Below are 13,446 nucleotides of genomic sequence, written 5' to 3'. Positions count from 1 at the left end.
TTATTAAGTTCGTATAACATAAACTAAACTTACCAATCTTGTTTATTAAAATCTAGGCATACAATGTTTTGTTTCCATCCATTTGGCTAAATAGCCTAATCACATACATTTCATCAAACATGTTAGTCACCAACAATTCATATAAATCAAGTAACATATATGAACTCATCAAGCAATATTCTTTCAAGGCATTATCAATTTATCTCAAAGTTTTTGTGCCATGTCAAGAGTTTTATGTCTGTTGAATCGTTGAATTCCGATGGATGCTTAAGTAGTACACTCGAAGTGTACGATTTAATAATCCGTCAATTCCTTATTCAAGGGTACCCATTAGGGCACTTAACCAAGATACACTCTCTCAAGTACATATCGTATAACAGGATTACCAGTCCAGGCTAAATCCTTTATATAGCGTATGCTCAAAGGCTCGATTAGGATTACCAGTCCAAGCTAAACCTTAACCTTAACGCATACTTGAGAGGTATTATATTAGGATTACTCGTCCGGGCTAAATCCTTTATATAAAAAGGTTATTGGGATTACTCATTCAAGCTATCCCGTCTACAACAAATGCAGGACCCTACTTGTTTCGGGAAAGCGCACACAATCATCGGAATTCAACATCCAATTGAGACTAACCCTTTATCACCATTTCAAGCTTATTTTCATTTTTCATCATAGCAAACAAGTGAATTACATCAACAAAAATCTCGTTACATACAACACAAAAATTAATTAACATAATTACATGTCTAATTAAGTTATACAAACTTACCTCGACGCTTGTTCGCGTAATAATCTACTAATCCGAAATCTTTTCCCTTCCTCGATCTAACCTCGAGTTTGTGTTTTCTGGATCTATATAAATGAATTTAATCATCAATTTCATACATTTCATACTTAAACAGACTCAACTTACGTCCTAGGCAAAATTACCATTTTGCCCCTAACTTTTCTAAAAATTCTATTTTCGTCTTTAGTCCCGGAAAATGAAACTTGTACAAATTACTCTCTATTCCAAGCCTAACCAAAGCCCTATTACAAATTTTCCAGCATATGTTTACATAAAATTTTAAAACTTTTCCTACAATTTCACAAGTTTAATTTTAGTCCCTAAATCAAGTTTTCCTCAAAAATCACCTTGCAAAAGTTGTTTATCTATGCAACACCCCAAACCCGGCCTAGAAGTTATGGCCGAATCTGGCAAAGTCATATGAGAACGTATTTAAAACTGTGTTTACCCAAAAACCGTTCCATTTACCACCTTTTACTTAACTCAGAAAACATATATTGATTAATTTTCTTGAAAACATTTCTTAGTTCGCGGAAGCTTAAGAACAAATAAAGTTGCAGTTCCAAAATCCATAAACATTATTTCAAATTCCGAACTTAAACCAAATAGTCTGGAACCAGAAATTACATAATTACTCCCAACTATAGCAATTAAAATAATAAAAGTATTAAAAACCTTTAAAACCAGAGTGAATGAAGCAGTGGTTACAGTCGAGCCCTCTGCTGCATCAATCCACCTACTGTTGGGGATTACCTGACAGACAAATAAAATAAGCGGTGATTTTTCGTAAACTCAATGTGTACATCCCCACAGTAAAGCATGCATGTAAACAGATAGCAGTCAATTAGTCATAATCGAGCCTGAGCTCTTAACAGAATCAGTGTAGGCCTTAGCCCACTCAGAATAATATCAGATACATTCGGGCCTTAGCCCATACAGACATACATGCATATCAATTAGAATAGTAATGCCCACCAACCCTGCACACCATCTCCGTCCAACCCAACACACCATGTGGGGATGAAATCGACCCACCTAGCCCTGCACACCAAGTATGGGGATAGAATCAACCCATCCAACCCTACACTCCAAGTGGTATCGTACACGGCACGTATCAGATATATGCAGCATAACTGTCAAATGACAGGCTAGTAGCCTTTCAGTCTTCCTTCTCTTCAACAGCAAACCCAACCCAATGCAATACAACATAGATAATATGGCATGCTCATGTGTAGACATCAAATCATGACATCATCATCAAATCAGAATAGATACACATGCTTTAATTATCATGCTTTTACATACATTTTAGTATCAGATCAGAGTATAGGGGTCTAAATAACGCTTACCAACCCTACAATCAGGTCACAGTCGACTTGGGCGACCCGTGCAACCTTGCAGAACATTTCAAACAAATCGGGCTCACACGCTAGTGTGCCCTACCTGTGTGGGCCCATACGCTAATGTGACTCACACGGCCCAGATTGGCCTTGCCGGTGTGGATCACACGGCCTGGCCCAAGATCCTACACGCCCGTGTGGTTCACACACAACCCAAATAGTTAAGTCTGTGCCTCGCACACGGCCTCGCCAGCCCTACACGCCCGTGTCAGTCGTGCCCGTGTGGCGTGCACACGGCCTATTTCATCGACCACAGGGCTGTGTCTCGCCACACAGCCTCTACACAGGCAGTCCACACGTCTATATGGCGTCGATAGTAGCGTTTTTAGCTTTCACCGAAACGCATTTCAGATCGATTGGAGTACACACTTGGTTTTGATTGAAGCCTAACACAATCCTGAGCACTTCAGAACCTATATTCGACAATGTCAAGACCCATTTTAGTCACTTAAACAATTTTCAATTGAAACTACACGAGGTATTCTACCCCAGAATCGTTAAATTTCTTACCTCGAGCGAAAACTAGTGAATACTACGTGCTTAATTCGCTGTTCAGGAACGAAGAATAGCCCATTGATCAGTACTTAACACCCAAAGAAAGTTCCTCTTTAATCTCTTAATCAAAATGATGTTTACGAATGACAAGCAGAACTTACCAATGAAAAGAACATCAATGAATCGCAGAAGCGCGTTAATACGAAATCAAAACGAATGGGAGGAAGGCAAGGGAAATTTCAGCAAAAAGAAAAAAAAAGAACGTTGAGAAGGGAAAAATAGAATAGAATTTCGGCAGAGAGAGTTCTTTCCGGGAAACTACCCAGAAAAATCTGATAAACCCTACCATTTCAGTGTTTTAGTTCACCTCCAATTCTATCACGGCTGTAGTGGCAAAAATAATGCCCAAGCCAAGATTCGAACATAGGACCTCTAGCATAAACCCTTGCCACTTATCCACTAGACCAGCAGGCCCATTCTGTTAAGTTTTTACCAATAAATTCTTATAGGCCCATTAACCAAAAGCCAAGCTTTACTTTAAAAAAATCCAAAATTTTGCCCAAGTTGAGACTTAAACTTGGGACTTCCCTAACACACCCCCAAAATACCTAAACACCAAAAGCAGAAAAATATTATGCAAATTCATGCAAAAACATATTTAGATATTTTCCAATGCTACAATTCCACAAAAGTCGAAATTACAAAAATTTGGGGCGTTACAATCTATCAATAATCTTTCATTTTCTATTATAAATTTCTAATTTCCAGCAAAATACATCCATGAGCCATTTTTATACCTTGATAACTTTTAAAATTAATCCTTCAAATAGAGAGATTAAGCTATCTCGGTTTCAAAAATGCCAAAATTACTAAAAATGGGACAAGGAAACTTACCCGATTAGGCCTTGAAAGCTTCTTTTCTCTCTATTAGGGTTTTCATGTGTTTTTAGGTTGAAGATCATGAAAATAAGATGATATAATTTCTTTTCATCTTTTAATTAATTAAGTATTTTGGTATTTTCAATTTAATCCCTTGTCTTTTTCTATAATTCCATGGATGAGTCACCATAAAAATCTACATACTTTTATTAATGGTCTAATTCCATATAAGGACCTTAAGTTTTGAATTCCATGACTATTTGATCCTCATAGCTACTAGAATTCAACTTTCGCATTTTATGCGATTTAGTCCTCTTGTAATTAGGCACTAAATCGATAAAATTTTCATATTAAAATTTTCACACGTCATTTCTATCATATTACGGGCCATACGGTAAAATAAAAATAAAATATATTTTTCCCAAAACTACTGTTTCGATTTTACTGAAAAATGGGTTGTTACATCATTAGTTATGATATATTTCAATATGTTTTAACTAAATTCTCATACTGATTATTAAATGCGGATTAAATCTATAATTTCTACTTTATTTATTTTAGTCCTTATATCAATATTCAACCTCAATATACCCCAATTCAATTTGGTTCATCCACAATAGTTCATTATGACAATCTATGATATAAAGTGACATAAAAATATGAAATTTAAATAGGTATTAAACCATAGAAATACTTATTGTAAACTCTGAGCTATTCGTTGACTGATATAGCTTTTCCTTTTCTTTTCATGGATTCTGGGTCGACATTAGCTATGGATGAACATAAACATACAATACAATCAATAATCAATTAAAATTAGATTCAACTCTCAAATTACACAAAATTTTCATTTTATTCAATTTAGTCCCTAAAATCGAAACTATCATAACTTTCAATTTAAAACTTCAAATTTTAATCCGATTTCACTATAGCCCATTAGGGACCTCTTATTTCTAAATTATACATCCAATTTCACATTTTATGCATTTTAGTCCCTATTATACAAAACTAATTAATTACCTTTACAATTTAGTCCATTTTCACCTCTAAGCTTAAAATCTGTCAATTTTATACCTAAAACTTCAAGAAATCAACAATGGTAACTTTCTAAAACTTTAAAAATTTAACAAATTGATACATAGGCTAACTAGTTTAGCTCCCTTGATCTCAAAAATATAAAAATTAAAAAAAAGACTAAATTGCACTAACCAATTAAAGCTTTAAGGTTTAAAACCCTTATCCTCTCTTCTCCTATTTTGGTTGCATGAAGATAAAGGGAGAATATTGTTTCTTTTTTTTTCTCCACTAAGCTTAATTTATTACTTATTTCAATTTAGTTAATATTTATTTTATTTTAATTAAAATCTTTATAACATATAAGTTTTATAAATAGGTTGCCCACCGTCCACCATCATTTCCAAAGTGACAATAATTCATCCATTTTCTAATTAAAAATCTATAATAATTGGAAATTTACCACATTTATAATTTAGTCTTTATACTTTAATTGAACACCAATTCAATAAAATTAGCTATCCAAAATTCAATTCCCTTATACTATAACTCTGTAAATATTTACCAGCTTGGTTTATAGAAACAGGGTCCGAAAACTGTATTTTTTGACACCACCGGCTTTTAAGTCATTACAGTGTAAAACTCGGGAATGATTGTTTGTCGTATCTTTTGCCTATAATACTCGAATTTACATGTACTATGGTATGTATTGAATGTAACTTGATAGTAGTTTCTCCGAAAACGAATATGGTACCTCATAACTCAGGCTTAGTAATAGGGTGTTACAAACTCATAGTATAGGGGCCTCAATGATACTTTTACCTATGGAAATGACTTATATTGAAATTTTAAAGGACTCAAAATTACAGTTTTACTATTTAAACAAGGCTAAAAGGGATTAAAACATATCATCCTTTAATTGAATAATTTCATCGTATTTTTTTAAATGTTCTCTAAGTTCCTACTTTGTATATTTGAAATTTAGTTTCTTTTCTTTTATTGTCGCGCATTTAGTTCTTCTACCCTTCATATTTTAAAACTCAAATATAATTGTTAACACAATTAAGGTTCTTCTATTAAATTTATTGGTATAGAATTTTGAAATAAAAACAATACTCATCAATAGCTATGTTACAAAAAATTTGATGTTGTAATGAACTGAACTTAACAAAAAAATTTTAATGGTGTTAATAATGGGATTACATTTTTACATCAGAAAAGTAGGAAGATTAAATTCCTTGAAATAAAAAGTAAATTGACTAAATTTCAAATGTACGAAGGATGCAAGGACTTGAATCATACTTGAACTTATTTTTTTACCGCAAATATTTATCTTTTTTAGTGGTATGATTGTGGTTTTTGTTCCTTTACTATGTTGAAATTTGGAATTTAATATATCTACTTTAATTTAACATAATATTTTCGTCTAATTTTATATTGTTACAAGTAGGTCCAAATTGATAACACTTTGCAACTGTTAACATGGTGACCTTTTTTAACAACCTTAAGTAGACTGGCATGTAAATTTATTATTGATTGAACACAGTTGATTCAATTTTCACGTAATCTTGATTGCATGACTGGATAATTAAAATAAAAAGATCAAATTGTTCATTTAACAATAGCAACTAACTTGAGAGTTTATTAATTTAGGGTGTGTTTGATAAACTGAAAATTTAAATACTGAAAAATTAAGTACTCAATTTTTAATGCTAAATTTTATAAGTGCTGAATTTATATCATAAAATTGTTTGTTAAATTAATAAATATAAGTACTGAACATAATTATGTTGTTTGATAAAAGTAATTATTGATCTTAAAATTAGTTTTTAATTTTAATCTTATTAATATAATGTTTTATTTTATTTTGGATAGTTTTGGATAAAAGATACCTATGCTAATTTGAATATTTAAAAAAAGATAACTTATTTTAATTTTTAATCTTAATATTTTCTACTTTAAGTGATAAGTAGCTACCTACCTATTTATTTTATTCAACATTTTTTTTTGTTGAAATTTTTATATTAAGTAAAAAATTAAAATGACTATTAAACACATTTAGAATATTAAATATTAAAAATTTTCATTTTCAGTGAAATGAAAATATTCTATGGTTTATATTAAACACACTCTTATATATACTAATAATATTGTAAAAATAGAAAACCAATTTATTCCAAATCAAAGTGATTAAATGCCAATTAGGCTTTGGCTTGTTATTTAAGGCGAAGGCCCTAAGATATTGAGTACTCAGGTTCAAATCCTATCATGTGCAATTGAAATGTGTGCGTCTCCATTCAACAATGTGTGTATGTCATTTGTGAGTTTTGTTTGATTCTTTCCAATTCTTCATTGCTTGTGTTTCGTATTAGTTTGATTCTACATTGAAGTTGATCAATTAATCTCTCTAAAAAAAATTGGAGCAAAATAATCATTGGTAATTTCGAAACTTAGTAACTAAGGAAAATTCGGTTAAGAAAACGGTCTACAATTATAGTGGAAGTTTAAAAAATTTCAAATCGAGTTAGCTTGTGATATTTATAGCAATAAACTTTTATCAAAAAGTACATGTGCTTTGTGTGAAATGAGTTTGAGTCGATCTTGGCTTTTAACCGAACGACTTTCTCCGTTATCCTCGTACCTTAAATTCCACTGAGTATGGGCTCAAGCAACATAAATCAAACACAGAATAAGAAACAATATTATTACTTCCAGGAGGAAAATAATTTTCTCAATAGAAACCAGTAAAGATCGTAATTCCCAAAAAATAGAATTTATTCTAAGTAAATAAATTACCACTTTTTCTGGCAGAATAACGATAACTCTATTTTCAAGAAGTGTGTGTTTAAGATCAACTGATATCACCTATTTATAAGAAGAGATAGAAAACTTCATCATTTCCATTCATTTGGTTCTACACGTAATTTATTTCTAGTTTCAACGAGTTAGCAGTAGGACCGATTGAACATATAAAATTAGGGTTCAAATAATTTATAATTAAATCTAGTTTTTCGCCCATTAATCATAAACTTATTTAGTTACGAAATCATTCCCCTATAGTATTATGATTGAGCTCTCCCTAATTACATACCATTATGAAAGCTATTTAATAAAGTGCTTGCCTAATGACTCTGTCATAAGTGTAATACCCTTATCGGGTATCCTTAAGCTCTATGAGATAAATTTGTTCTTCCAATATGATCTTATTTTATCTCATAGTAACAATTATATCTTCCTTGATGAAAAGTTATTTTTTGTCAAATAGTAATCAATTTATTTATCATAAAGACAAATGACCCATGACCATGTTTACTTTTCATCTATCATGCAATGTCGATGAGAGGATATCCTTTACCCGTTAGTTAGACTATGAATTCCACTATTGTAAATGATGCTACATACTGCAGAAGTCATTTGTGCAATGCACCAGCTTCTGATTCCTTATCTATTTGAACTCAAGCTTTTACTTACATCAAAGTATAAGTATCATGCATACATAGTCCATCCACTTAAGATTAAGGTATATCACATTATGAAAGTCACAAGTGAATTAATACGTAAACGGATCTAAGATCTATTCTACTCGGGTCTTGTCTTATGTACTATCATTCCAGTCAGTCACATCTATGTCTCTATGTCAGTCACATCTATGTCTCTATCTTCTAAGAATCATCCGCTCCGATGCTCAAGACAAAACATCTCCCTAATTGGACTTGATAAACGTCATATTATTCTTTCAATCAGATTGCTCATTTCCAATTAGACTAAGGACATGTTTGGATTTATCTACTAATACATGTCTTTTTGTATTACGATCTGACCATGTAATACCATTAATATTAATTAAACGTTAGATAACCAGTGAATCAATATTTGCTTCCATTTTGCTTTGTGTGCAAAAAAATTAATCATAATAAACAAAGACCATTAATATAATCAATGAATATTTTATTAAACCAATTTGTTTGAAAAAATTCTAGTATACAAAGACAAAAATACTACACTTAGGGCACTAGATCCAACAAATTAATCACAACGTTAATGTCTTCCATCAATTGTACATAATTTTGATTGGTATAATAACAAGTTTAGCCTTCAATGTTTACATATTTTGTCATTTTGGCCTTAATTCTAAAAAATCAACAAATTTAACCTCAACATTTACGCATTTACACGAATGTTGCAAGATAAATTTGTTAAATTAGGACCAAATCTATAGAATGTGTAAACTTTGAGGGCCAAATTCATTATTATTCCAATCAAAATCATGTACAATTGATTGAAAATATTAGTATCGTAATTAATTGTCCTTAGTTGCTCACTTTTGAAATTGCTCTAATTTTTTATAAAGGAACCAATTTGCTCAAGGGATCAGGGAGATTTTTTTACCAAACTCTCAAAGTAAAGTTATTAAATCTTAAGTGTTAACCAAAATTAAATATATTTTAGTTCATCATTGTATGTAAAAGTATATAATATTGCATTCGAAATGGCAAATTTTAATTATCATCTCTCACCTCAGCTTCGATTCCAACAAACTAAGTTAACATAACCATTATTGAATGTATCGAAAACAATGAAATTTATTTTCAAACAGGCCCTCCCCGACGGCGCCTGCAAAGGGTTTTTTGAACATTGAAAAATGTTGTCTCCTACAATAACTCATCTGCCGGTCTACATTTGGAGAAAAATTAATTACATCACATGTAGATAAGAACACTATCATTAATTTTGATGTAATACTTGGTTAAATTTAATTACTAATTTTATATTATACATATAATTTTAAATTCTAAAAAAGACAAGGATTAAATTTACAAATTTTACAAAGTATAAGGACTAATAGAGAATTTAACCAAGTTTTTACTTACAAACAAATTAAGACAATCAATTACAATCGGTATAAGAATTTATGAATTCATCCATTTGTACAAATGCATACTTTATATTCACATGGAAAAAAAAATTGCAGATTACTGTTAAAGATACAACCAAAAAAAAAAACTCGGGACCTAATTGAAAAACATATAAACCTTAAAAAACTTCTGAAAACTAATTAAAAGAGGCTTAAATTTGTTAGTCTCCTAAGAGTTGATAAAAGCTTTGGCTGGTGATAGTTATATCACCTTCACTTGTATCTCTAACTTAATTTCGTTGCATTGTGATTCGTCTGCCTGTCACCGGAATGCGAATCCCAAGGTTCTTTTGTGATCCGGCGTTCCTGCAAAACAAGATAACAGTATTAAAACTCCTTTTCAGATACCGGAATGGCTAATATAAATGAAAACGAAGCTCACATCGCGGAATAGTAGATCATCAGCTTCGAGCAAGTGGATAACATGCCCCATTTTTGGCCTTTTTGTTGCATCAGGATCAACACATCGAAGAGCGACTAATAGTACACGTTTAAGCGCTTTTGAAGCAGGCATCACGGGTAACTTAGGATCGATTACTTCTTCGGCTTTTCGGTTTCCGACCATGGTTTTTAACCATTCCACTAAATGCACCTCTCCTTGTGGTCGGGTATAGTCAACCGGACTTCTCCCGCTAATAACTTCCATAATAAGTATGCCAAAACTATAGACATCGCTCTTCTCGGTTAACATGCCGGTACAAGCATATTCCGGAGCAACATAGCTGGAAAAAAATGGACAAAATGATTAATCTTGGAGAGAAAAAGGACAAAGGCGGTAAAGGTATAATAGATACCCCTGTACTAGAAATCAAATTGTATTTTGACTCTTAATAAAAAAAACTGAACAAATTAACTTCTGCACTTTAAATCAAAGAGCAAACTAATCCTTTCAATTAAAATTTTCATCCATTTTTATTGTTAAAAACTAATGTGGCTGACGAAATAACTAGATAATTATACCTAGTGTATAACATAAACCTTAAACCCTACACCTCATATCATTATACAGAAACCAAAATTTAATAATAGAAATAGATGAAATTTTTAACAAAATGATCAATTTGCTCTTTGACAGATTATTTTACTCATTTTTAGATAAATGGGAAAAAATACAATCGATATGATACTTTTACCGACAAAAAAGCGGCAAAATGGAAGTATAAACCAACCCAAATGTGCCCATCACTCGAGTAGTCACATAACTCCGTTCGGAACACAAGAGTTTGGCAAGCCCGAAATCCGAAACCTTAGGGTACCATTGACGGTCGAGCAGGATGTTGCTAGATTTTACGTCTCGATGAACAACTTTCGGTTCTAGACCTTCATGAAGGTAAGCTAAACTGCAAATAACAATGGCATCCAAAGCAAAGAAATGAAGGAAGAGAATTTTACATGAATCAAAAGCACAAAGATGTAATGTTTTATAATTTTATTACCCCTTTGCTGTTCCTAAAATGATATTCATACGAATATCCCATGTAAGTGGACTAACATCACCAACATCACCATGGAGCCATTGCTCTAAATTACCATTGTCAACGTACTCATACACAAGCATCCTGCATAGCAAAACAAAACCCAGATACTAAGTTATCTTTCATGTCATTTTACTATCTATATTCAAGTTTCGGAGTTGTTCTTCTCCAATGACGTTGTCGACACTTTTAGTAATACTATGTCAACAACAAAATGCAATCTTACTTTCACAGTAACTTTTCATTGCACTAAAGATGTAAGTTGCAGTACCTGTAAGCACCTTCAACACAGTATCCATGTAATCTCACAAGATTCTTGTGCCGTACACGTCCAATTGCTTCCACTTCTACTTTAAATTCCTTCTCAGCTTGACCCCTGCAAATATATATATCAATGATTCGCAATAAACCCGAATCATAAATACAAACAAAGATGAACAGTAAGACGGATAAAAAGAGAAATTGGATACCTGTTGTTGAGCAAATTTTTTACAGCAATTTTAGTCCCATCAGTTAAAACACCGTAATAAACAATGCCGTAGCCACCTTCGCCGATGACGTTTTCTTCACATAATCCATCGGTGGCTAACTCCAGTTCCCTTAACGTATACCATCTTCCCCACCCAAGGTGACATACTTCCGGCCCGACCGTCCCGCTCCCAAACGACGGTGTTTCGCTCACGCTGGTATGTCCTTTACTTTCTCCGCTAGAGAACACCGTCACTACGTGCTGCTGCTGCTCCGTTTTCCCCAAGTCCACTTTAACCTCCTGAACGGGCGGCGTGACTCGTTGGTGATCCGGCGCCGATGGCTGACGGTGGTGGACTATTTCCTGGATCTCTTTGCAGATTGGCGGTGCGGGGTCAAGCTGTCGGTGTCTCCGAGATTTGCGGCGGGTTGTCAGACAAAGGGAGAGAAGGAACAGAGATAAAACTATGAAAGTACCGAAAAGGATTCCGATCACTACCCATAGCTTTAACCCGAAAACCGACGTTGGTTTCGATAGCTCCGAGTTAACAAACGCCGCGTCGTAAACCGACATTTTCAGATTCCGGCAGTATTAGCTTCACCGGAAATAAAAAAAATGGAAAGCCAAAAAGAAACCCAAAAAGGATGAATAAAAAAGAAAGTTTAAAATCAAAAGGAGCACACAAATAGAAAGATAGTGCTTCTTCTTCTTCTTCTTTAATGATCTGCACTTACAGCACTGAACACTTCTTTTAATACCTTCTTGCAACTATTTAAATAAATAAATTACTTTAATTAATGAAAATTAAAAATGTTTATTTTTTGTTTTAGTCCCTCTATGATACTAACATTTAAATTTTAATCTTTTTATTTAATTTAAAATGTGATTCTAAAATTGATGTGTTTCTTAAATTTTAAGTGTTTATTATAATTTTAAAAACAAATAAAATGTCATCTTGAATTTAAATGATATTTAAATTTATTAATATTATGAAATATGAATTCTAAATTTTAAAAAGATATAAATATGAACAACATAATTATAGGTTCTGATTATATCTGTTTTTTTTTACATAATATTTAGAATTACCTATAGCCCCACCCTATAAATAAAAGGATAATGTATTTCAGCGCACTATAACTATATCCTCATGTATTAGTAATAATATTTATGTCAATCGAGTTAATATTCAGTATATATAATATAATTTAAAGTGAATTGTATACTCAATATACGCAATACAAATAAGAAAGGTAATTTTATAATTTTACATTAAAACTAGCTTCTCCAAAAATAAGATTTTTTATAATTTAATTCATCTAATTTTATAATATTATTAATAGGTGGAGATTAATAACCCAATTAATTGTTGGAATTAAATGAAGCCATAAAAAATCTTTTAAAATAACATAAAGTATTCAACTGACATGTGTAAATTGACTAATTCGATTTTCATGTGATATAATGTGGAAATAAAATGGAGATTAAATCTCAAGCTTTAACAAAATGGAGGTACTACAACTGAAATTAAACCAAATTAAAAATGTTAATGTCTACCTGTCATTCTTAGCTAGAGTTGGACTTGGAGTTGGAAATTTATGTATAAAATTCAAATGACGAAATTATCCTTTTCCTTTTCATTTCTTTCCAGTTAAATTATGTTATTAGTCTCCCTATAATGCGTAAGTTGTAAATTTAGTTTTTTATACTTTAATTTATTCATTTTGAATCCCTATACATTTTGAATTTTGAAATTTTAATTACGATCATATAATGACCTTTTTTTTATACAATGTCTAAAATTATCCATAGCCTCTCACTAACCCTTAATTAGGAGGATAATATGCTTCAGCATACTCAAACCCACATCCTGTTGTACTAACAACAATGCCGATGCCAATCGAGCTAAGACTCAATCGGCATGACTATAAATTTTATTAAGTTTTGCTATTTCCAAAAATTTATATGGTAAACATATTATCACATGTGTAATGCAATGTCAGCTT

The 13,446-nt window shown here is 31.9% G+C and overlaps 1 protein-coding gene across 1 annotated transcript; it reads right to left on the bottom strand.

The window, feature by feature from the left end:
- Nucleotides 1-9,421: 9,421 nt before the first annotated feature.
- On the bottom strand, nucleotides 9,422-12,196 carry LOC107923775 (probable serine/threonine-protein kinase At1g01540). Its single transcript, XM_041082791.1, has 6 exons — nucleotides 11,442-12,196; nucleotides 11,243-11,347; nucleotides 10,933-11,055; nucleotides 10,666-10,836; nucleotides 9,879-10,218; nucleotides 9,422-9,802 (listed from the first exon to the last, which is right to left on the bottom strand). Exons 1-6 carry the CDS (start codon nucleotides 12,011-12,013, stop codon nucleotides 9,722-9,724), a joined length of 1,392 nt encoding a protein of 463 aa, XP_040938725.1. The 5' UTR covers nucleotides 12,014-12,196; the 3' UTR covers nucleotides 9,422-9,721.
- Between the last annotated feature and the right edge of the window lie 1,250 nt (nucleotides 12,197-13,446).

The sequence above is a fragment of the Gossypium hirsutum genome, chromosome A12, assembly GCF_007990345.1.
Source record: "Gossypium hirsutum isolate 1008001.06 chromosome A12, Gossypium_hirsutum_v2.1, whole genome shotgun sequence".
NCBI classification, from domain to species: Eukaryota; Viridiplantae; Streptophyta; class Magnoliopsida; order Malvales; family Malvaceae; genus Gossypium; species Gossypium hirsutum.
This window is presented reverse-complemented; position numbering and strand designations above follow the sequence as displayed.